Source organism: Natator depressus, chromosome 7 (genome assembly GCF_965152275.1).
Source record: "Natator depressus isolate rNatDep1 chromosome 7, rNatDep2.hap1, whole genome shotgun sequence".
Classification (NCBI taxonomy): Eukaryota; Metazoa; Chordata; order Testudines; family Cheloniidae; genus Natator; species Natator depressus.
In genome coordinates, this window is record NC_134240.1 from 55,338,713 (window position 1) to 55,363,435 (window position 24,723).

Genomic DNA, 24,723 nt, shown 5'->3' on the forward strand with positions numbered 1-24,723 from the left:
GCGGGCCCAGCCTCACCAATGTTGGAGCCAGGGGTGCAACCAGGATTTTGCTAAGGAAGGGGCCCAGGTGACCTGCCCGGCTGCCCCAGATTTGACTGGCACTGCAACCTGGCACACTGGTATAGGGGCTGGAACTAGAAGTGCTGGGTGGAGATCACACCCCCTGGCTTGAAGTGCTTTCCATCATATACAGGGTTTACAGCAGGGGTGGGAAAAATACAGCTCACGGTGCAGTGGGGTGCTCAGACAGGCTCCCTGCCTCTAGTGGCCCCACACCACTCCCAGAAGCAGCCAGCTGCTGCTGGCATGTCTCTGCGGCCCCTGGCAGGGGGCGGGAGGTGGCTCCACATGCTGCCCCCATCCCCAGCACCATCCTCACAGTTCCCATTGGCCGGAAACCGGCCAATGGAAGCTGCGGGGCGGTGCTTGTGGGCGCGGGCAGCGCATGGAGACCCGCTGCTCCCCTCCCCTCAAGGGGCATGCAGAGACATGCACCAAACTCCCTGCACCTGCACCAAACCCCCTCCCAGAGCCCACACCCCTCACCCTCTCCTGAACCCCAACACTCTGCACCAGCCCAGAGCTCCCTCCTGCACCCAAACTCCCACCTAGATCCTGCACCTCTCCTGCACCCCAATCCGCTACCCCAGCCTGAAGCCCCCTCCTGCACCAAACCACCTCCCAGAGCCCACATACCCCTCCATTAATATAGTAGAAATGTGCGGCCCGGGACAACTTACCAAAATTCGGGGAGTGGCCTCCCTGCAAAAATTATTGCCCACCCCTGGTTTAAAGTTTGGTTCAATGGCTCTCAGCACCCCCACTATACAAATTGTTCCAGCACCCCTGCGCACAGGGCCCCAGCACCATTCAACTTTGGCCCAGCTGCCCCGCTGTCATGCCTGCCTACCTGGGGGGATCCACCCCCCTGACCCTCGAGTATCAGGGGCTCTTCCCCTTTGCCCCAAGACTCCTGGGACCGATCACAAATTTTACAAACCTGCACCTACAGGCATACCCCTGGGGTCCAGGAGCAGCCCTCAGTGGTTCTCGCTGGAGGGCAGCAGGTTTGCAAACATCAGGGTGAGTCTTCTTCACACAAGATCAACCCCTGGTTTCTAGGCTCTAGATTCCCACCAGAGACAGGTGGCCGACATGGACCTGGGGATCAGTGTCCAATCTGGGAATGCTGATGCATACAGCAAGATGGGGACTCTCAGCACCTGCTCACCCAATCCTGCTCGGCACAGATGAATCCCAGCTATTTCCAAGCCTACAGTAAACGCTAAGCTAGCATGTCACTGCAACAGGCTGACCAAAACTTGAAAATGCAGAACAACTGCCTGAGCTAGCTCCTGCTGCAGCCCCTGGCTGGCGGGCGGGCTTCGGGCTTCCCTAGATGGGTTTTGGTGACAAGATCAGAGATTGCTGGGCAATATTATCCACAAATATTTACTTTACAAGATAAGAGTTAAACAGACTGGCAGCTTAGTCTGGGCCGTTAGGGGTGAGCAAACGAAGGCGAATTCCAGAGCTTAAGAGGAAAGGAAATTTACTTGATGAAGTAAAAAAAATTAATGAAAATGGGGGGTTGATTCTAAATACTCCCCCGTGATAGTGGAAACATCAAACACAAGCGCTGGGAGAGAGCGCTCTTCGGCCCCCATCTGTTCCCCCCCTCCAGAGGAGGAGTCTTACCTGAAAGTTGCCAACCATGGTGAGGCCAGCGGCGCAGATCCAGCCTGCCGCCAGCCCCAGGGTGTTGAGGAGGGACGGCCCACAACACTCGATGACGTGGGCGTATCTCAGCAGGCCAACAAGCATCACTGGGAGATGGAGACAAGGCATCCATCAGCCACATGCCCACCAGCTGCAATGTCTCACCTCCCAGAGCCATCTCTGCCCCACTTGAGCCTGCCCGAGGGGCAGGAGAACAAGGAGCACTTTGCCCACCCCTCTGTCTTGGAGAGGCCAAGCAGACCCCAGGCCAGCAACAGCTACCACCTGGAGATGATGACACAGATGCTCCTTCTGTCACAGGGCCCAAGGGCCAAATTTGGTTAATTTCAGCCTTGGAGCGATACCAGGGGCCCTATCAGCCCTCCCAACACATACTACAGGGCAATCTGCTCCTGCTCCTAGTGCCAAAAGCCGGGAGGGCGAGGAGAGCAAAGATTTTAGATTAAATGTTCCCCATGGGTACCATGCAGACCCAAAGGCCCTGTGCTGAAGAGCTTACAATGCTTCGGGCCAGATCTGACACTTAAAACTTCACAAACAGCTGCGGGGAACTGAATCCTGCCATGCATGGCTCTCCTAGGGCCAGGCTGCGGGAGGCACCAGTCGCACAGCAAGCTGCTGGGGCTCTAACAGGCTGCAGTGGGCTGGGGGTTGTGACACTGATGCCAGGTTGCAGTAGTTACTTGACCTGGAGTTTGACACAGAGAACTAAACCACGGCACTCAGCAGCAAGGGGTCAAGGACCAGAAATCCACCCCCCGCCCAACTTCCCCGGAGCAACAGGGTCCTTGTACATCCCTGGGGGGTACGTTTCTAGGGCCAGAACAGGCTGGGGAGTAGCCATGCTGCCCGCCCTCCTGCACGAGCCCCCTGCAGTGGGAAGCTCTCGCAAGCAGGGCACCTGGGTCTGGTTCGCTTTATATGCGGACACCTCCGAACCCCCACCCCTCCCTACATGGACATCTGTGCCCTGCACGCTGCCCCTAGCCGCCCCCTCTCCATGCAGATTGCATCAGTCTCTGCCCCGGCGCTCACCCCTGACCTCCCATCAGGCTGAATCCCATGTCTGAGCTCAGTGCTGACCCCACTGGGCCATGCCCTCCTCAGCCCCTCAGCTTGGGCTCTGCAGCGGGTGCATCTGGGTCAGCTCAGCCTTAGGCACCAGCAAAGCAAGCAGCTGCCAGGGGCCTGTGGCCCCCCCCCCGGCCCTGCACCCTCCCCCATCAGCTGCAACAGCTCACGGAGAACTGGTGGCCTGCGTATGGGAAGGGCAGCCCTGCCCCGGACAGCTGAGCTCCTGCAGCTCTGCATCCCCATCCCCAAGCAGCCCAGACTTACCCATGAACGAGCCTAGGCTGCAGATCAGGCTGAAGAAGCAGCTCTCCGGAGGGAAGGTGCCACACTTGCTGGGGAGAGGAGACAGGGCCTGTTAGAGACGCCACATGGCACCAGGCCTTGGGTGGGCCACTAGCCCAGGGGAACCAGGCCTGCTGGCAGTGCTGCCAATAGCTTGGGCAGCTGCCCTCCCAGTCTTGGCCTTGCTGCCCCACTTGCTCCCTCCATTTCCCCCTGGCTGATCCGTGGCCATTTCCCATCCCCTCCCCCTGCAGGCAGTGTGGCGCTCCAGGCTGCCTAGATGTGGTGCTGAGGGCGCACAGGACAGGGTCTCATCAGGAAACACTGGAGCGGGATGGGCTGCTCACAGCTGACACACCCCCACACTGCATGGCCATCATGCTGCAGCCAGGTCCCTGATGGGCTGGACTCGCAGGGGGACGCTTGGTGGACGCAGGAGGCTCTTCACTCCTTTGGTGCCCACCTGCAGCGGTAGGCAGCTCTCACCTCCAAGCCATAGGACCAGGGCTGTGGCCCATCCCCAGTGTGGGTACCACAGTGGGACAGTGGGATGGGGGAAAGTGCCACCCCTTAGCTGGGATCCTGCCCGTGCAAACTGGAGATCCTTGGAGCTGCTGTCCTGGCCAGCACCCCTGAGCTGCCAAGCGGGAGGGTGGGCGCTATGCCTTAGTGCCATGGTTGCTGGGGCATTGCCTGCTCCACCCATGCCCTCAGAGAGTGCCCCGTCATAACCTGCCCCCTCAGAGAGCCCCGCACAGGGCGAGGGATGCTGCATAGAGCACCAGCTGCTCCCCTTGCCTCTTCACGCTCTGCAGAGCCATGGCCAGGTGCTGAGGGGCGGAGACGGGCTGCCCTGGACAGCAGGGCACCAGCCACATGCGCTGTGCCTGGCAAAGGGGAGGGCTCGGGAGTGTCTTACTTCAGGCCAGGTGGGTGTAGGCAAACCAGCACTTCAGACACGGCCCCTGAGGCTAGCCATCACACGCACACACGCCAGGGACCCCTCCCTCCCTGGGCCAATCACCCCTCCACCCCACCCTGCTCCCTCCCCTCCCCGGATCAGGACTAGCTGGGAGGCTTGGAGGGAGCTGGTGTGACGACTCCCTGGGCAACAGCCTGGCCCAGCAGAGGCCCTGGGGCGGGAGGGCGGGCGGGCGGGCGTGCATGCGTGCGTGCGTGTGTGGCTCCAGGCGGTCTCTCCCCAGCTGGGAGCAAGCTGGAGCCTCCAGCGAGCACCTGACCTTTCCCCCACTTCACAAACAGGAAGCCAAGGGGAAATTCCAACCGCAGCACCCACTTCTACTGCATGCGAGCCGGCCCCTCCTCCTCCTCCTCTGCCACAGGCACTGCTGCTGGCCTCCCATCCCAGCCGCGCACAGCCCGCGCGCCCCCCACACCGCGCACACCCCGCGCGCCCCACACACCGCACACACCCCATGTGCCCCACACCCCCACACACCACGCACACCCCGCGCGCCCCACACACCGCGCACACCCTGCGTGCCCCCCCACACCCACACACCGCGCACACCCCGTGCGCCCCACACACCGCACACACCCCACGTGCCCCACACCCCCACACACCGCGCACACCCCGCGCGCCCCACACACCGCGCACACCCCACACACCGCGCACACCCTGCGTGCCCCCCCACACCCACACACCGCACGCCCCCCCCCCACACACACACCGTGCACACCCCGCGTGCCCCACACACACACACCGCACACCCTGCGTGCCCCCCCACACCCAAACCGCGCACACGCCGCGTGCCCCCAACACACCCACACAGCGCGCGCCCCCCACACCCACACAGCGCACACACCCCGCGTACCCCCACACACACCCCGCGTGCCCCCCACACCCACACACACTCCGCGTGCCCCCCACACCCACACACCGTGCACACCCCGCGTGCCCCCCACACACCGCGCGCGCCCCGCGCACACCCCGCGCGCCCCGCGCACACCACACACTGCGCACACACAGAGCTCACACCCCGCATGCCCCCCCCACAGAGCTCACACCCCGCGTGCCCCCCCCACACCCAAACTGCGTGCACGCCACGTGCCCCCAACACACCCACACCCCGCGTGCCCCCCACACCCACACACCGCGCACACCCCGCGTGCCCCCCACACCCACACCCCACACGCCCCCCACTCACCCACACACCGCGCACACCCCCCACACACCGCGCACACCCCGCGTGCCCCCCACACACCCAGCGTGCCCCCCCCACACCCACACACCGCGCACACCCCGCGTGCCCCCCCCACAGAGCTCACAGACACACAGGCCACAAACACACACTACTCACACACCCAGTGTGTCACAAACACACACACACACTGCTCACAGCGACCATATCACAAACACACACTGCTCACACCCATGCCCCACACACCATTCACACCCCGCGTGCCACACACACACCGCTCACACACACACTGCTCACACTGAGCATGCTACAAACACACACTGCTCACACCCATGCCCCACACACACTGCTCACACCCAGCGTGCCACAAACACACACACACTGCTCACGCACCCCCAAGCCAGAAACACACATGCACTGCTCACACCCAGCATGCCACAAACACATGCTTAGGGGTTCCTTTCTGCAGGCGCTCCCAGCCACTACAGAAATGCCCCAAGACACCTTCCCAGAGACCACCGCTCCATGCATCCAGCATCCCCTCCATCCCCAGGTGTGCACGCCACCCCCCAGCCACAAACCTTTGCACAGAGCCCATCAACCACACACACACACACACGCCACCATTCCCCTCAGAGACCAGCTCCACACAGACCAGTCACCACACACACACACACACACACAACCCCCCAGGGGTGGAGTTTGTGGAGGGAGAGCAGACCACTGGGGTGGGGGGATGGAGCACCAGGCTTCCCTATGCTGCAAGCTCCACAGCCGGGGAGATGCCTCCAGACCTCATCCTAACCCCACCCTGCAACCTGCCCTGGAGCTGTTTCCCCTCTGGCTCCTCGAGAAGGATCCTGTTAATGACTGGCTGGAATCTAGCCTGGACTTGCAGGTCCTGCCAGCTGCAGGGTTTGCCAACCAGCTGCCCCGGAGACCTGATCATCACCCCCACTCAGCACTGGAATCACCCAGCTGCTGCTAACTGAGACACAGCCACAGGGCAACCTCTCTGGCCGCAGAGCTCCAGGGGCACCAGCTCAGCTCCTGAGCTTGAGTTCCAGTCCTAGCTCCCGAGCCACACAAGCAGCAGGACCCTTCAGTGCCAGCTCTGCCAGCCAAGTCATTTCAGTCCAGTCCCTTCCCTCCATCTGCAAGACCAGCTCCCTGCTCAGCTACGCTCCGTCCCCAGCACCCGCTCAGGAGTGGGCATGAGAGCCAGCAGAGCTACACCCCTATGAGTGGTTCTCCAGGCCCCAGCAGTAGCATGGGATGGCAGCAGCGCCCGGGCATTGCCACCCCGGCCACCCACTGGCTCGCAGTCTCACTCCCTTTCCGTTCGCAGCATGCTGGCCGGGGCAGACAGGGCTGGGAGCTCTTTGCTAACGAGCACGTGGCACTCACGGCCACAATTAGGCAGCTGAGATCCGCCCCCTTGGGCAAGAGGGAAAGTCCTCAGCAAGACGCTGCAAGCCACAGGAGTGCAGCTCCTTGCAGTTCCAGGAACAACCTGCCCCTCACTCCCACAGTTCCAGGAACCGCCCACACATGTGCACTGGACCGGTTCAGCAGGCACTGGATTGCTGTGCCGTTTGGGGGTATTTTTGCTCTTACCTGACCAGAGGAATGTGATCCAGAGTGCAGCACGAAATGGGGCCATCCAGCCCACAGGACTGGTTATAATTCCTGGGGAGAAAGGAACAAGACACATTAGATAAGGGGTCAATATGTGTCGGGCACCAGACTTGCTGAGCCCACCACCTTCTGCAGATTTTAAGCCTTCATTAAAATAAGTTTCCCAGCCTTGCTGGTTGCAGAGAAAATCAGCCCAACGTGACCCCATACGGTGCCGTCTGCCTGCGTCTGCAGCCAAGCTAACACAGCTCAGAACTGGGGCCTGACCTCAGCTGGCTCAACGGGACGCCCGCATGGAAGCTTACCAGTGACACGGCAGCGCTGCTAATGATTTTGCTGCAAATCGTTTTAGCAAAACTCTTCTAGCTACTCTGGGGTTGGGGGTGGAGTACTCCCTCCCCCCAACCTGACCCCTCTGCAGTTTCCCCAGGATCAATACAGACAGCATCAAGCAAAACTCAAGGGAGTGCTGAGGTTCGGCTCACATGGCGTCTCGATGCTGCTCCAAACAATCAGAAGCTCTTGGACCCGCTAAGCTGAGCTGTCAGGCTCCCTGAGGAGTTGCCACAGGCAGGACACGGCTCGCTGGCAGGGGTTGAACCCCTCTGCTTCCAGCAGGACCCTGGAAGCTTAGAAGCCCCCAGAGAGTTACAAATGAACCCGAGTCCACCCTCGGGACAGGCTCAGTCTGTGTCCCAGAAGAAGCTGCAGGGCAGTTCGAGTCTTGGGCTGACGTTCAGATCAGCTCTCCTTTTATCCAATCAGATTTGCCCAGCTGAGTCCACAGTCCTGTGCCAGGAAGTGGCTCATGGGGCAATGCCCATTTGGATGGCTCCAGCCAAACCACCCCAGGGCCTGGAGCCAGGGAGCAGGATGGGTTTCCTGCAGCAGTTTAGTCCCCATCTCCCAAGAGCAGATGGAGATGGGCTGCCATTAACTGTGCCCAAGCAGTCCGGGAAAGGGGGCGTAACTCCTTCCTCCCCATCAAACAAAACCAGAGACACGGCAATGCTCCCATCTGCTCACTAAAGCCACGTGTCAGTGTGGAGCAGCAAGGGCAAACATGCGGGGATCCCCGTTTCACAGCACGCTCCCCAAGGAGCCCCAAAGAGCCAGGCAGGTGGGCTGAAGATAAAGCCAGAGGCCTGATGGGACCTCTCCCCAGGGCTCCTAGCTGTGCATATACATACAGCCCCTTCGGCAGCTGGCTGCTCACTACGTGGAAATGGCCCGCGGTTCACACCTGGGGAGATGAGTCCATCTTGTGGCCCATCCCCACATGCCTGTGGACAGAGGCGACCATCACAGAGGATTTACAGCTACAGCCTCTCTGTGCAGGCAGGGAGGAGTCACACATGGCTCTTTGGAACCAGTGGGTCTATTGCCCCTCGATGGAAACCAGAGCAAGAGGCCAGGGCAGGAAGGGAGGGCCAAGGGCAAGTCCTGAGCCAAGTTCTGCATTGCAGAGAAAAGAAAGGCCAGGATAACAGCCAGAAAAATCGCTGAGAGAGCCGGATGCGATCAGAGGGAGCTGTGGGGAAGTACGGAACACAAGCCAAACCGCCAGGCCAAACACAGGGTAGGATGTACAGCTTTGGAACCCTGCGCCCCCTAACTTCCAGCCAATCAGCAGTCGCTGTCAGGGAGGGACCAGAACAGCCAGGTCAATATGCAGAGCCAGAAAACCCCCTGAACACGGGACCGGAAGGGACCTCATGGGTAGCAAGTCCAGTCCCAGCCCCACCCCCCCCTGTCATCGTGATGAGTAGCCTCCCTGAAATCAGATAGATGATGAGCACAGCTGCCACTTCTCAGCCAGCCCCAGCCCCAGGAATGCCTGTGAACAGTGATGGCCGCAGCCCCGAGTCCTGTGCATCGTTACAGACCCTCCAGGGGAACTTGGAACCACCTGATCGCCTCAAATGGGCCCCCAGATGCTGCCCTCTCACCCTCGACATGGTCCCAGGTGGGCAGAGGAACGGCTGTCCAGTGGGGGAGCCTATACAGCTCTCGACTGCTGGAGCAGACGAGCATGCACACACCCCTCCATGGACGAGCTGCTTTCCTGCGGATCCTGTCTTCATGTGGCAGGGCACACGTGCGCCCCGGGGGGCATTGCAGAAGCAGTGGGGCGAGGAAGGAAGGAAGGAAGGTGGCCCACACCTCTTCCCATTTGACCGGCTGAGGCCCTTCCCAGTTGCTCCAGACAGACAGGTTTCTGTGTGTGCAGCGGAGCTGTAGCCGCACTGGTCCTGGGTCTCCGTGCAGCAGCCAGTGGAGAAAGCCATCCCTGCCAGCGCTGCCTCTAGGAGAGCAGTGCTTGGCAGGGTTCAGATCCCTGCTGCTGTGTGTGAAGCCAGTCAGACTCGCGGGGTTGGCTCTGGCTGCTCTCTCATGTGGCTGCTGAGTTTCCATTGGCAGAGGTGATGGTTTCTCCAAGTCCTCCTTAACGGCTAGTGTTGACTCCCAGGGATCTCCTGGCCCCAGTGCCTCCTCCCTGCCCCCTCTGAGTGTGTGGCAGATGCACAGGAGAGGCTGTGTGCGCAGGGCAGCCACTGGGACCTGTGAGCTGCCCAAGGTAAAAACTGACCGAATGTCATCACACAGAATGAGCTGGTACTGAGACAGCCTCCCACGCTGCCAAATTCTGCCATGGCAAAGCATCAGGAACCCCATCCCACCACAGCGACGCAGACACCCGGCAACCCCCGTGCCCCTCCGCTACAGCGCGGCCGCCCCACGACCCCCGTCGTCCCCCCCCACTACAGCGCGGCCGCCCCACGACCCCCGTCCCCTCCCCCCAACTACAGCGCGGCCGCCCCACGACCCCCGTCCCTCCCCCCCCCAACTACAGCGCGGCCGCCCCACGACCCCCGTCCCCCCCCCGCTACAGCGCGGCCGCCCCACGACCCCCGTCCCCCCCCCGCTACAGCGCGGCCGCCCCACGACCCCCGTCCCTCCCCCCCCCAACTACAGCGCGGCCGCCCCACGACCCCCGTCCCTCCCCCCCCCAACTACAGCGCGGCCGCCCCACGACCCCCGTCCCCCCCCCCAACTACAGCGCGGCCGCCCCACGACCCCCGTCCCCCCCCCCCAACTACAGCGCGGCCGCCCCACGACCCCCGTCCCCCCCCCCCCAACTACAGCGCGGCCGCCCCACGACCCCCGTCCCCCCCCCCCCCCAACTACAGCGCGGCCGCCCCACGACCCCCTTCCCCCCCCCGCTACAGCGCGGCCGCCCCACGACCCCCTTCCCCCCCCCCCGCTACAGCGTGGCCGCCCCATGACCCCCGTCCCCCCCCGCTACAGCGTGGCCGCCCCACGACCCCCCCCCCCCGCTACAGCACGGCCACCCCCATCCTCTTTGTGACACAGCAGCCACCTGGGAGCCTCTGGCACCAAGACACCTCTGGCCTGGCCTATGCTCAGTTTTTGCAGCGATTTAGTGAAACAGCTGCTGCCCCAGTGTGGGCCCAGCTCTGTCACTGTGCTTGGACCTCTGGTTTTCATCAATTTTGATACCCATTTCGTGAAACCAGTGCAGCCCCATGGGCAGCTGAGCCCTGAGTAACAGCGCTCAGGCCCCGGCAGCGGTGGAGCCCAGCGGGGCCTAAGCAGGGTCACTTGCAGCCTGGGCTCCTTGGCGGGTGTATATCCAGGCAGCTCTCCCAACCCTGCTAGGACTCTGGGGGGAAAGGGTGGGGGGGTGGGGGGGGCAGAGGCCAGGCTGTCCCCAGAGGGCAGGTGGGATGTCCTGCAGACAGCTCTGGTGGATGGAGCTCTACCAGGGACTCTGCTCCTCCACAGGACTGCCCTTCAAGCGCAGGAACCTGCTGGCTCCAGGGCAGAAAGGGACAATTGCCCCCAGGTGGGAAAGGAACCAGCCCGCCCCTAATTCTGCCACCACGACAGGTTTTGCTGACAAACCAGCCAAGAACCGGCAGCAGCAGATGCAGAGGCCAGGCCAGTGGGTCCTGAAGAACCTGTTAACAATCCTTTTGCCCCAGTGCCTTGGCAGGTGGAACAACACATGGAGCAAAGAAGGCCCCTGGTCCCGAGCCAAATCCAAGTTGATCTGGCCAGGCCCTGGGCTCCTGTGCTGCCCTGTCCCCGTCAGGGACCCAGCTCCTCTGCCATCTCTCGTCAGACAGATCTCCCCAAGCCAGTCACCAACACTGAGCCCTCACAGCAGGTCCTAGAGACGGAGGAGAGCTGGCCAGGTCAGTCCAAGGAGGAGAGACCTTCCAGAGCTTCAGGAAGGCTAGGCAGTACGGGGTCTCTTCCCTTGGAGTCAGTTGTGCCCCCATGCCAAGGAGGCACTGCCCTGCTAGAGGAGGCAGTGCCCACAGTAAAGAGCTTAGGCAGCATCCAGGCGAGTTGGGGCATTAACCCCACACACTTGGCCAAATGCCACCTGGGGTGGTTACATCTTGCTGCTTTTGTTCTCCCTGGATTGTTCAGCTGGACGTGGCGGCATTCTTCACTTCCTGTCCTAAAACTGTCACTGTTCACTATGAAGCAGCTCTCATGCTCCACCCAGAGAAGGCTTCAGATGAATAATCACTGCTTATATTGACACAAATCTTGTTGGGAAGCAGTTCAGGTTGCTATGTGTATATGCACACACACACACACACGCAAGGAAATGGAAAGTTAACTCACCTAACAGCACATACCCTATCCTCCCGCATCCCCCACCATTACCAGGACTACAGACACCACAGCCCATCCGTGTTAACCTTAACTCTGCCCTTTTCTGCCCACACCCCTCCACCAAGTTATCTTCCCATCCCCCAGTGCTGGCAGTGCCGGATAAAGGGTTGTGTGCAGAAGGGAGCGAAGAGGGACTGGCATCCCCAGGGAAACATGTTCCAGCCCAGAGATGGCTGCAGGGGAGCCATTCATGTGTCTCACCAACAAGGGATGCAGGGAGAGACAGTCACACCTCTAACAACATTCCACGCTTACACAGCCCTTTGTATGATCAAAGCATTATACAGACATTATTCACCCTCCCAACACCCCTGGCAGTAAGAGAGTGCTATTATCCCCATTGCACAGATGGAGAAACTGAGTCACAGAGCAGGGACATGCCTTGCTCAAGGTCACCCAGGGAGTTGGTGGAAGAGCTGGGAGTAGGACTCTGGACCATCCTGATTTATGACCCTTGGCTCATTCCTCCAGGCAAAGCAGGAGAGGTGGGGAAGGGAGGGAAGGTGTGGGGGACAGAGCAGGAATCCATTTGTCTGGGGTGGGATGGGGATAGACTGGGCTGCTCAGGGTGGAAAGGGCAGGTCTGTGGGGGCGGTGGGGGTATGGGCAGAAGCGTTACCCCAGGGAGCTCCATCAATTTTCAGGAAGCTCAAAGCTTGGATAGGCCTCCAGACAGGGTGATGGGGAGGGCTCCAGTGGAACGGGGGGTGGGGAACCGGAGGGGTAGGAATTCCCTGCATACACTGCCATCCTCCCGTGCTTGCTGCAAAGGGATGGAGCCCCCTCCAGCTAAGCTCCTGGCAGCCCAGAGCCCTGGGAACCTGCCCCAAAGCCCCCTCCCCTCATCTGCTGACAGCACGGGGCGAAACATCTCCTCCCCATCTCAAGGGGGAAGTAGCACTGCTTAGGCTGCTCGCAGACCCCCCAGGGCCCAGCGGAACCACCCCCCTCCCCACCCGGCTGCTGCTCCCCATCTGTGGCAGGGGACTGCCCATCCGGCTCCCATGCTAAATGATCATGACAGAGTTCTATAGCGTCCTTCAGGCTGGACTCCCAAAGCACCCACAGCAAACCCACCCGGAGCTGCTGCAGCCAGCCCTGTAACGCAGCCACCTCTGGGCCAGGGCCCAAGCGCTGTTCAGCAGCACACAGCAACGCTGCACAGCCACTGAGGATGGAAAGGGGAGAAAGCCACCGTGGCCAAGTGACCACGCAGGTGGTTGACAGAACACAGCTACCAAAGCCGAGACCCCAATTTCTCCAGAAAAGGGGCAGGGGGAAAGGGAGGGTTCGTGTCCACAAGGGACGAGCGGCTGGGTTCTAGGTCACAGCTGAAAATGCCCCTAGTACCATGTTTGGACACTGGTTCTGTACTGACTCAGGAAACAGCAGCAATTCCTGCATCACCAGAGCCGGTCCTGCAGGTCTCCCAACCAGGTACCAAACAGGCTGGACCCTGCTTAGGTTGGGAGACCAGGCAGGATCCAGTCCTGGGGGGGGTTGGCTCCTGGCTCTGTCCGGCTCAGAGTGGGCCTTTGTCCTCTCCACAGCCTGTCCCGTGCTCACTCCCAGGGCCCTGCCACCCAGCGGGTAGGCCCAAAGCACAGGCTTGCCAAATCCAGCTGGGCAAAGGGCAATTCATTCCCATTGATTCACACAGCTCTACCTGCAGATGGCCTGAAACAAGGCTCAGAGCAGAGAGCCCCAGCTACTCCCGCAGGCCCTCCTTTCTGCAAATGGCCCCTCTGGAGCTGGAGTGGCTTAGCAGCGTGCCTGTCACAGCAGGACTCCCAGAGGCTGGCCAGTACTCCTGACCCACCAGGGCCAGGCAGCTGCCCCTCAGAGCTGCAGGGCTAAGGCTGGATTGGGGCAAGGGGTCCCAGAGGGCTGCAGGGTCAGGCCTCCTCCCTTCCTGTCAGACAAAAGTGATGTGTGAGCTGCTCCGAGCTTGGCCAGGGAATGCAGCAGCAGCACCCTGGGAGATGGGCCAGGAATGCAGGAACTGGCGAGGTGGCAGAGGGCCTTGGTCAGTTGCTTACTCAGCTAACGGTTCCCTCTCTGCCTGCCAGCCATCCCAGGGAGGCACCGCTTCCCCCTCAGCCCAGCGGGTGCTGAGCGGGGCAGATATTTACCTGCAGATCCCAGCCACCCTAGGGCTCCTGGCATGGAAACAGCTTGGAGCCATGGGGCTGTCCCTCAGGCCAGGCCGCATGATGGGCTGCAGCTGGAGGCAGGACCATGCCCCCGAGCTCTCTTCCAGACTTGGAGGGCCGGGGAGGGGGAAGAGAGAGAGGGGGAGGAAGCTGGGACAAGGCCAGACCCCTACAAACATCTGAACTCTGGTCACTTCGATCAATTTCCACTGTAACACTTCCAGTCACTCCCCTCATCCAGGGCACAACCCGCTCCCCCTGGGCACCCACCCCCAGCCCTTCCCTAGCAGACAGGGAAGCACCCTCCCATACGGGCGTACACCCAGCATTCACACACACGCGTACCACAGCCGCAGCTCCGCAAACCCCAGCAGCACCGACACCGCCCGCTCAGGGCTCTGTAGGCACAGTGGGCCTCAAACCCATGTTTTCCAGCTCCAGAAACACAGGCCCCAGGCATGTGAGCCGGAGGCCTATGCCACACAGCTAAGCAGTTTAGATTCTCCCCAATAGAGGGCAGTAGACCATTACGGCTGGGATTTCAACAGAACCACAGGGTGTCTGGCACCCAGTTCCCTTAGGATCCAGGCTCCCAGCCTAAAATTCCATCTGACCTTACAGATGGAGGCCTCCTTCTCAGCTCCATAATTAATGCTCAGTTTCGCAGTTAATATAAGGTGTTGCCTTTGCTAGGCATAAACAAAAACGAAAGCTGGTGGTTCTCAGAACTCCACTGCATACTAGAGAGCTCAATCTCTGACTTGCTGGTGAGTCACAACTGAATCTGTTTGGTAATCACAGAGTGAAAGAGGACTTCCCTTTGGAAAGATTAGAACTGGCATTTTTTCAGACCCTTCTCGTTTCCATGTGGCTCTGTTTCCAGCCATGAAACCTCAGAGATGGGGAGCTAAGCAGTCTCTTTCCTGCATAGGTTTGGGTTTGTTTTTTCAACATTAAAACCAAGCTCTTTAGCATTACTCATCGTCAGCATTCTGTTTGTGCTATGAAGCCAATGGAGAAAAATGCGTTTGTCTGAAGACAAAATAAAATATTCTGCAGGAAATGGCAGTGCATATTTTTTTTCCCCTTGCACTGAGAGCTGTACACACCAGCCAGAATACACTATCCCGCCGCTTCCACGCCTGAGCTCTTTAGGAGACCCGGCAAGCCAAACACGATCCAGAAAAATGTCCAAAAGTGAGTCAATTTTCTAACCCCCACCTCTCCCCGACACCTGGTCCGATCTGGCCATAACTTTCCAGAAAGGCTGACCCTCTGCGAAGATCCACCAGGAGAAGCTGCAAGGTGGGTTTGGTTTAGGCAAAGTTGGGGGAGGGGTACATTCAGCCTCAGCAGAGGAAAGTAGCTAGTTCCAACCTTTTCCATGGAAACTCACACCCCTCTATGACTCTCTGAACTGCTTATTTGCAGACTTTTTCATGCTCTGGGGGGTTTGAGTGGAACCTTCTTCAAACAAGGGTTACATTATTTACTGGAGCCGCCTTACTCACATATTGACCATGTTCTGGTGGGGGGCTTTATATAGCACCAGTCATCCGGCCAGATCCTAAAGGGCTTTGAACGCTCGAGGCTCATCCTGCAGGCTCCTAACACATGTGACTAGCTTTACTCACATCGGCAGCTCCCTTGAAGCCAGAGGGCCCGCTGAAACCAATCAGGTTACTGAAGGGCGGAAAGGTTTGCAGGACTGAGCCCTTAATTAATGAGCTCTACGCCAGGCTTGCCTTGCCCTGCCAATGAGCCTCAGCAGGCGGCTGTTTCACAGCAAGGTCAGGGGAGGAAGTGACGTGTGCCCTGTTTCATTGCAATGGCAGGGGGAGGTGGAGTGTAGTGGGCCAAGACCCCCCAAATAACACCCTACAACACAGCGTCCCCTAGCGCCATGCTGGAGCATTGCTTTAATACCACAGCCAAAGAGGGCCACCTCCTGAGTCACCAGGACTACTTGCCGCTGAACATAGGCCTTTGCTGGAGGTCTCCCATCCATGTACTGCCCGGACCTGACCCTGCTTAGTTGGTGAGACTGGTCCGGATTGTAACCCAAGGAGCTCTGGCTTCTCTACATTCTGTCTCTGTCCAGCATGTGAACGATCCGCCAATCCCCCCTCTCCCTACCCCACCTCCCAGAGTCAGGGCCTGGGGTGGGGCGTGTTGATGAAGAGAGGACCTTAGCGACCCAGAGCCAGGTCTAAAGGACAATCCAGCTCTGGATGTGGGGAACAGGCCCTCTGTGGAGACATGCCACGGAGGGGAACACACTGGGCCCCGCAATCAACAAGACACCAGCCTCCAGACCTAGCACCCCCCCAATGCACTACTCCCGCACCAGGCTGCGACCCTGATATTTGGGGCCAGCTCTGGTAACCAGGAGCTGATCCACACGAAATGACGAGGACCAGGGCACAGCTGCAGTTTCCCCATCACCTGTCGAACCTGATCAGCAGCCGCTTTCCCTTTGATCTGCTGGGCAAGACCAGCCTTGGCCAGAACTAGGTCAGAAACACAATGCCTGGTGTCGGGTCACTGACCTCAGCCCAACCCCCCGGCCTGTCTCCCGCTGGGCTCCACCCAGCAGGTAGGCCATGGCGAGAGGTACTGGGTCGCCACACACCCCAGCACACCTGCCCGCATGGCCTTGAGTCTCAGTGCCAGCACAGGCCTTTCCACCCAGCTCAGAAAAGGACCTGCCACGACAGGGTCTGCAGCCAGTTGGTGGGGACCCCCTCCCAGCCAACAAAGGTCCCATCCCACCAGGGCTCCTTACCAGTTGTGGACTGGGCAGATGTGGTTGTTAGAGAGCGCCATGGCATACCTATAGGAGAGAGAAGAATGCCCAGGTTAGTCAATCTTCGATCCCCACTAGATCACCCCACCCACACACCCCCGCAGCAGCACTTCCTCAGGGAGATGCACAGACTCAGGGCAGCAGCCACAGGGAGTGTCTCCCAGAGCAACTGAGTGGCACTGGAGTGCTCTAGTTCGGAGAGCGACACTACACTCCCAGCCGAGGTTTACACGGCCCACTGATCAAGACTCAGGGAAGACAGCTTGATCCATGCAGAGCTCTGGCTGATTCCCACTACCCCTCGGCCCCTCAGGAGGGAGGGGGAGTGCTACGTTAAGAGGATCACCCTCCATGCAGGTCAGTGCGTCGCCCGAAGGGTGTTAGGAGGGGGAAGCACTGTAATGAATAGGCTGGATGACATCAGCTCGAATTCACTGAGCAGCCGAAGAACAGGCCAGGGAGAACCTGTCCTCAGCTGTACCCCCCAGGGTGGGGATGCCTGGCCAGAGCATCTGAATCGGTATCTGGTCACAGCATCTCCCCGGCTGCAGCAAGAAGGCAGCACAGCTATCCTGAGAGCCACTCCATGGTCTCACTCGCCATTCCCCGCCTGCCAAGTCATCACTGCTGGGTTTCCCTGCCGCGGGGGGCCCATGGAAAGCCAGGGAAAGCAGAGTCTAGTCTAGCCCCCGTGGTGTCGAATAAGGGAGTTCTAGCAGAGGGGCGCGGATCCCCTCTGCCATCCAGATCCCTCAAGCGGAAGGGGGACCCTCCTGCTCCCAGCCCCCAGGAATCTCTGGTACCCCAGCAGCATTCTCCCCAGGCTTTTCCCCCCAACACACCCACTCGCCAGGGCTTGTGCTCTCCCCAGCATTTCCGTCTCTTTCCTGAGATCCTCCTGGCCCCCTTCATTTCCAGGGGCAAATCCCCGCCACTCCCTGCAGACTGGAGTAGGGAGCGAAACTCTCCATCTCGTGCAGCCCCCAGGGTTCTCTGCCCCCTTTGAGCAGTTGCTCCCCGACCTCTGTCTAGACTGTTTCCGAAGCACCAAGGGGCATCTCCTGGCAGCAGCTGGCACACACGCAAGCACATTCTCCCTCTGACCCCATGCTGCCCACTGCCTCCTCCGGGCCGAGCGGCGCTCTCCCACTGCCATGGAACCTCCGGGCCCCAGCACTCCAGCCGCCTGCCCAAAGCAGGAACCTCCGGCTGTTTCAGCCAGCCAGGCTCCTCTAGGGAAAGGGCTCAGTGTGTCCCTTTCACATGCACAGTCCAGTCCTCCAACCACACCCGCCCGCACCTCGGTGACGCTCACAAACACAGAGAGAGAGAGGATTCATTCACAAGCTGCATTTACAGATGGCTGCCCCTTGGGATCCAGGGCTGGCTGCCAGACAGCGCTGGGCAGCAGGGCTTGGATTACAAATTAGCCACACAGCTCATTAAAGGCAGGAGTGGCAATCACTCAGAACTCAGTGGCTGCCGAGGTAGGCGAGCCCAGTTACAGCGATGGATCTAAGAGGGTCGCCCAGGAGGGTCAGGTGGGCAGCTTGGCTCATGTGCCTTTCCCAGGGAGAGGCCGGGACACTGGAGAGACTGAACAGAGTCAGACAAGCAGGCACTGGGCCCAACGCTGCTCAGGGCTGTGCTACTACACACCGGCCTCTTGGAGGCGCTAGGGCTCAGGCCCGCAGTCCTTGTGCGTTCACAACGCCTGCTGATGTCGGGGGCAAAAGATGCAGGATCAGGGTTCACCTTCGCAGAACCCTGTCCCTGGGGTAGCGCACTAGTGACCAGAGCAGGGGACAGGGGCTCAGGTCTCTTACTCAGTATGCAGCCGCAGAATGGTTAACGCTTCCCGGAGGGCACAAGGCCTAATGGTTAGCGTCTAGCATGCTCCAAGGCCCTGGGGGGAGGGGGGGCTGGTGGTTCTCCACGATCTCTTTGCACTGACCCTTCTGCACCAGTTCCCACTTCGAGAAGGGCAGCTTGGTGCTTTGCCGGCCCCAGAGCATTGGGCGGATCCTGCCCTGGGCTGGCTCCAATTGTGGGCAGCTGCTGACGCTAACGATGACCAACAGCCGTTAAAAATAGGCACAAGCACTAGTAAGGAACCTCTCGAGTTACCACGGTGGCCACGTAACACGCCCGGAGTACTAGGGGCGTTGTACAGACAGCCAGGCCCAAGGGCAGTGCTGCTGGGGCACCCACAGGCAGGGCACCGCTGCCTGGCATACCTCACTTGAGGCGCAATTCCATAGGGCTACAGGGTCCCAACCTCGCCCCAGGTCCTGCTCTCCCTTCCCACGGGCTGCTGTTAACCCTTAGCACCCTGCTAACTCCCTCCCCTGCTCCCAGAACAGGCATCGACAGCTCAGCGGCAGCTCATCCCAATGCGCCCGCCACGAGCCCAGCTGGGGTAGCGCAACTAAGCAGGCAGAATACCCAGGCCTTCCGGCCCTGCCCCTCCAGCGCACAAACCACCATTTCTCCTCCAGTTTCTTTATACCCCCCGGCCTTGCTCTCCCACAGGATCTTCCTGTCCCTCTGCCAGGCTCTCTGATGTGCACAGGCTGGGTCTGTCAGCGAAGCAGCCAGCTCAGCATGACAGATGACAATGCCAGGGGTGCAGAGGACCTGGCTGGATTTTCCCATCCCAGGGGGCATCTGTGGCACTGGCATTTCAAGGGCTTCTTGCGACCGGCACAGCGACCCCATCAGATGTGGAAGCCACTGTCACTGCATGGTGCAGAAGCCATCTGGGGAGAGCAGCACACAATGCATTTCTGCTCCCCTTCTATAACCCTCCAGGTGCAGCGGTTACTACAGCAGCCAGAGGAAGCTTTAGCCAAGACAGCTCCTCTGGGGGTATCTGGCCCATGAGAATCAGCCCTGAGGACACAGCCAGGGGCTACGCACGTCTGAGGGAGGGTTCTGGAGAAACGGAGCCTCAAGGGAGCTCTCCAGAGAGGACTCCAGGTAACGCTCTGCCCTGAAGAGGGGCTGTCAAGGTGCCTTTGGCAAGTCCTCTCCATGGGTCCGTCTGCACTGCAATCGGCAGACATACCTGAGCTGGCTTTGAACTAGCCAGACCAAAGCTAGCTCCAGGAATGATAGCAGTGAAGCTGGTCATTACTCCCAAGCCACGAGGGGCAGACACAGCCACTGTTACTCCAGCAAGTAGATCTAGCTAGATCCTAGCTAGCTGAGGTACGTCCACACTTGCTGCAGTTCAGACATACTCTCAGCGGCTCCAGGCCACCTAGGCCCAGTTCACAGGGCCATGACATCCCAGTGCTGAAAGCTCCCCCTGGGCTCTGCAAACCACCACCAGCCCACAGGCTCTGTGTTCCCAGCATCGCCGGGACAAGGTTCTGCCAGTGATGCAGGAGTCGGACATACCTCCAGTCTCACGCTTTCACCGGCGCTGGTTCTGCAGGGCTAGCTGGAGTAATCAGCAGCCCTGAGACTGGAGCCACACGAGGAACAGGGCGGCTCAGACTGTTTGTCCCGTCGGAGCAGCCCTGGGCCATGAAGGCTCAAGGTTTACACCCACTGCCAAGAGCAAGAGCCGCAGCCTCCCCTTTCATATCAGTTTCAGCAGCAGCCAGACAGGCAGTGCTGTGGGCGGAAGGAACTATGCTGTCCCCTCTTATACATATGGGCAGGTGAATGGCACTGAAGATCCTTCACCAGGCAACATTCGTTGGAGGCCTAGTTTATTTACAAGTGTCACTTAGGCAGGGTGACTGATGCACTAGCGTTGTTACTGACCAGCTCCATGCTGTTTCATAGGCCTAGAAAGCCAGCAGTCCATGGATCTCTTTGCACTGACCCTTCTGCACCAGTTCCCTACATGAGAAGTTGTGGGTGGAGGCATGCAAAGGTCCATGGCTGTGGATGCATGTCAGGAGGAGGATGTGTAAGGAGCTGAGAATACTGCACATCTCTCTCCTGTCTTCAATACAAAGTAATGCAGTCAGGCAATTGGCCTGGCTGGAAAGGCCCCGCAGGGTCCAGTTTTGGATCTTGCACTCCTGGATTGGACTAGGATTATTAATACAATTCTAGCATAGCAGTGTTGCACGAGTCAGAGAACTCTGAGATGCTGCGTTTTGGTTGTCTCAGCCAGCCAGATGCCTGAATTCAGTAACGCGTGCAGGAAGCAGCTTTATCCATGGCAAGTCACTTAAAGCACAGTAACGTAGGAACCTAGGCATCGCCCGACCAGATGGGACCAACAGTTCATCTAGCCCAGTAACCCTGTCTCCTGTCTAGCTGCAACAAAGGAAGATAAAGACACCACACCACACACCTGAAACCTCATTTCAGTTTCCAGATGGGGGTAGGAGGTTCATTATCTTCACTTTCAGAGTAGCAGCTGTGTTAGTCTGTATTCGCAAAAAGAAAAGGAGTACTTGTGGCACCTTAGAGACTAACCAATTTATTTGAGCATAAGCTTTCGTGAGCTACAGCTCACTTCATCGGATGCATATTGTGGAAACTGCAGAAGACATTATATACACTGATCTCTGTGTATATAATGTCTTCTGCAGTTTCCACAGTATGCATCCGATGAAGTGAGCTGTAGCTCACGAAAGCTCATGCTCAAATAAATTGGTTAGTCTCTAAAGTGCCACAAGTACTCCTTTTCTTTTTATCTTCACTTTGGAGTTTGCTGCTTTTTCTTCAACTTTGCATGGATCCACAAAGCTGCCTGGACTCCCAGGAACCCAGAGCATTTGAGACAGAGTTAATTCAGAGTGGCTCCAATACCAGCAGGGTCCCGGGGGCTGAAAGGCTCCAACAATGGGTAATGATCAAAGGCAACCAGGAAGTGGCCTGTTTGATTCAACTACTAATGGTTGGGGATAACAGGAAATCAGGATCCCCACCAAAGACAAAGAGACTTGGAGATTAGAAAGGTGAGCAAATAAACTATGATTCAACTTCACATCTGGGGTGGGAGGGGGAAGCAGGAGAGTTGGGGAGAAGCTGAAGAGTGACACAGGACAGCAGATTAGATGAGCTGGGCAGCAAGAGAGATCAAAGCATCCTGGGCTGGTAACAGGGCAGGCGACAGTCAGCTTCTGGCTTCAGCATGACCACGCCCAGAACACACCTTTCAGTTTTGGGCACCGGAAAGACACTGACCCATTTGCGGGGAGTTCAGAGAAGAGCAGTAAAAATGAGCTGGAGCAATGGATTCAGGAGAAGGGATTAAACAAGTCCGGCTTGGCAGAGTCACTAGGGAGGGCGATTAGAGTCTGAAAGTACGGGAGGGGAGTAAGCAGGGGAGAGGAAATGGAATTACTCAGGGCAGCAAATGGGGTGTAAAGGGAGCTCGGCTCAATTAAACTAGGAAAGGGGAAGGCTTGGCTACGCTTAGAGAAAAATTCCTGTCAATGAGACACGTTATCCTTTGGGAATCCTCCCATGGGAAGAGGCAAAACCCCCATCGCCTGGGACCTTTTAAATTTGCTTTGGCAAGAATCCCGGGAAGTTCATAGGAGGGACTGGTCCTGCCTGGGGGAGGAGAGAGGGCTGGTTTAAAGAGGTATTCTCCATCTGTAATTCCTACCAGCACAACCCACAGCAGGCACCAGATGTGGGTATATCAAACCTTCAGCACCTGCTGCTAGGCTTGCTACGGGGCTGGCCAACCCCTGAGACACTGACATCTCACCTAGCCCACCCCTGGTAAGGTGACCCAGAGCCTTGAGCTGTGCGGTCCAGCTAAGACACTGAAAGGAGCATAAACCCTCCGTCCGTCTCTTCATCAGCCCTTCCTATCCACCCACCTCCTTCCCTCCAGCCCACCTGCCTCGGGGCTCCCCTAGCCCAGCCCAATTTGCAGGATGGTGTCCCACCTGTTGCTTTTCCTGAGACCTCAGCTGGTGCTGAGCACCCATAGGGAGCAGTGATGGAAGGATTGTTGCCCAGGGCCCACTAGGGGGCAGTGATGGGGGGTGGAAATCATGAGGGGGGGGATCACCAGGCAGTGACGGGGGGCGGGGAATCGTTGCCCAGAGCCTAGGGTCCCATGGGGGTAGTGATAGAGGGCAATCGCTGTACAGGGCTCACTTGGGGGCAGTGATAAGGGGAGAGGGGAGAATTTCTGCCCAGAGCCCCCACAGGGGGCAGTGATGGGGGGAATCGCCAGGCAATGATAGGGGAGAATCGCTACCCTGAGCCCAGGGCCCCCATGGGGGCTGCGATAGGGGGTCGCCGCTCCGGGCTGGGCTCCGGGTGTCCGCGCTCCCTAGCGCCCCCCTGCCCAGTACTCACACGATCCACATGCCAGTGATGGTGACGGCGGGCAGGGTGACGGGCAGGATCCCCCAGGCGGGCATTCTGGCCCCGAGCAGCCAGCAGAGGCCGCGGCGCGGGCCGGGGTCCAGGCGGGGCTCCCCGGGGGCTGCTCGTCCGAAGCTCGCCCAGAATCAGCCTCCCCATCGGCGGCGCGGCGCAGGAGCGGGACGGGGCTGCCCGTGTGCCCGGGGCCGCAGGAACCCGGCCGGGAGCGAGGCGCGATCAGCGGCAGCGCTAGAGCCCGCTGGAGCCAGACTCCGCTTCCCCAGCCAGCTCTGGGCCGGCGGGAGGAGCGACCCCGGCTCGGGGCGCCCCGCCCCTAGCCCAGCAGGCACGTGTGCGCGGCGCCGGCCGGGGAGCCCGGGGCGCTTCTCCCGCGGGACAGGCCGGGTCCCCCCAGCCAGGGCGGCTCCATCTTGCCAGGAACCCGGGGCCCCCCCCGCAGCCCTCTCCGGGCGGGGGCCCCTCGGTGGCCCTGGGCCGGGGGGTACCTAGCATGTGCCCTGCAAAGGCTCTGCCCTAGAGAGGGACCTGCGGCTGCTCTGGCTTCTGCCCCCGGAGGAATGTGGCATGTAACCAGCTCCCCCCAGCGCTGTCCTGCACCCCCTGCTCCCCGCCCCAGTGCACTGGAGGCAGGGCTGGGGTCCCCGCCCAGCGCTCACAATAAGCCACCTGCTAGAGTGGGCCCAAGTCTGGGCAAACCAGGAGCACCAGGGAGCCCCCAACCCTGACTCCAGCAGCAGCAACTGTGGGCAGGACCCTTTGTCTATCTCCCACTCAGCAGCTGGGCTCTGCTCTTGCCCAGTCTCTGGCTTCAGTCGGAACAACGGCCCTTAGCCAGCGTTTCTTCCAGTGCCTGGCCCTGGTCGGGTAGAGCAGGCACCTGTATGTCCAGGGGAGGGTTGGGTAGAGATGGGAAGTTTAACTCACCCAGCCCGAGCAGGTGAGAGCTGAACATGCATTGAAAGACCAGCCCTGCCCCTGCCTGACTGCAGCCCCCCCCTCACTGCCACCCTTAGGGCAGCCAGTCAAGGCCTCCCCAAATCAAGGCCCAGGGGAACTGCACTCCCACCCCACTGAGTGACTGAGAACAGTGCAGTGAGAAGGCAGCTGGGGAGCCCAAAGCCCAGCCATTTGAGCAGCAGCCAGAAATGGCCTTAGGGGAGGTCCTTGCACAGGGAGAGGGATAGCTCAGTGGTTTGAGCAGTGGCCTGCTAAACCCAGGGTTATGAGTTCAATCCTTGAGGGGACCATTTAGGGATCTGGGGCAAAAATTGGGACTGGTCCTGCCCTGAGCCAAGGGTTGGACTAGATGACCTCCTGAGGTCCCTTCCAACCCTGATATTCTATGAGCCCCATAGCCAGCAGGAGCTGTGGCTATATAGGTTTTTAACCCCGCTCCCCCACGAAGACAGCGATGACCCTCTGTGGGGCTGTGCAGGTAGGATGGGAATAGGCCACACAGTGGGGTAGATCCTGCCACCTCCTTTCACCTCAAGGATAGCCCTAAAGGTTCCCCCCTCCCCCAAGCAGTGACCAGACTGCCACCAGTTATCTTCAGACAAAGCAGCTCTCAAGCCCTAAGGAGACAGGGTGGGGGAGAAAGGCAGCTACTTGTAACACCGCCACCGTGAAGAGCAGCAAGGCCTGGAAGGGTTTGTTTGTGGAAACCTGTGTGGCAGCTCCTACTGGCTAAAGCTGCACGCAGAAGCCTGTGAGCTTTCCTGCTGGGGAGTTAAATTCAGCCCTGCTGAGGCCTCTGCAAGCCAGATGGGGAGGGAACAGCTAGCAGGGTTTCCCAGCTGCACCTTCACTTCCATTGCAAGTCTCAGCCTGAATTGAT

The 24,723-nt window shown here is 59.6% G+C and overlaps 1 protein-coding gene across 1 annotated transcript in view; it reads right to left on the reverse strand.

Moving 5' to 3' along the window:
- Window positions 1-22,936, reverse strand: part of NFKB2 (nuclear factor kappa B subunit 2) — a 60,061-nt gene extending 37,125 nt beyond the window's left edge. The window contains exons 1-5 of the mRNA XM_074958534.1: window positions 22,857-22,936; window positions 16,548-16,595; window positions 6,876-6,947; window positions 3,079-3,146; window positions 1,699-1,826 (exon numbers count right to left, since the gene is read on the reverse strand). Coding sequence (XP_074814635.1) covers window positions 1,699-1,826; window positions 3,079-3,146; window positions 6,876-6,947; window positions 16,548-16,595; window positions 22,857-22,921 — 381 coding nt within the window. The 5' untranslated portion in view covers window positions 22,922-22,936. The remainder of the gene's footprint in view (window positions 1-1,698; window positions 1,827-3,078; window positions 3,147-6,875; window positions 6,948-16,547; window positions 16,596-22,856) is intronic.
- Window positions 22,937-24,723: the final 1,787 nt, after the last annotated feature.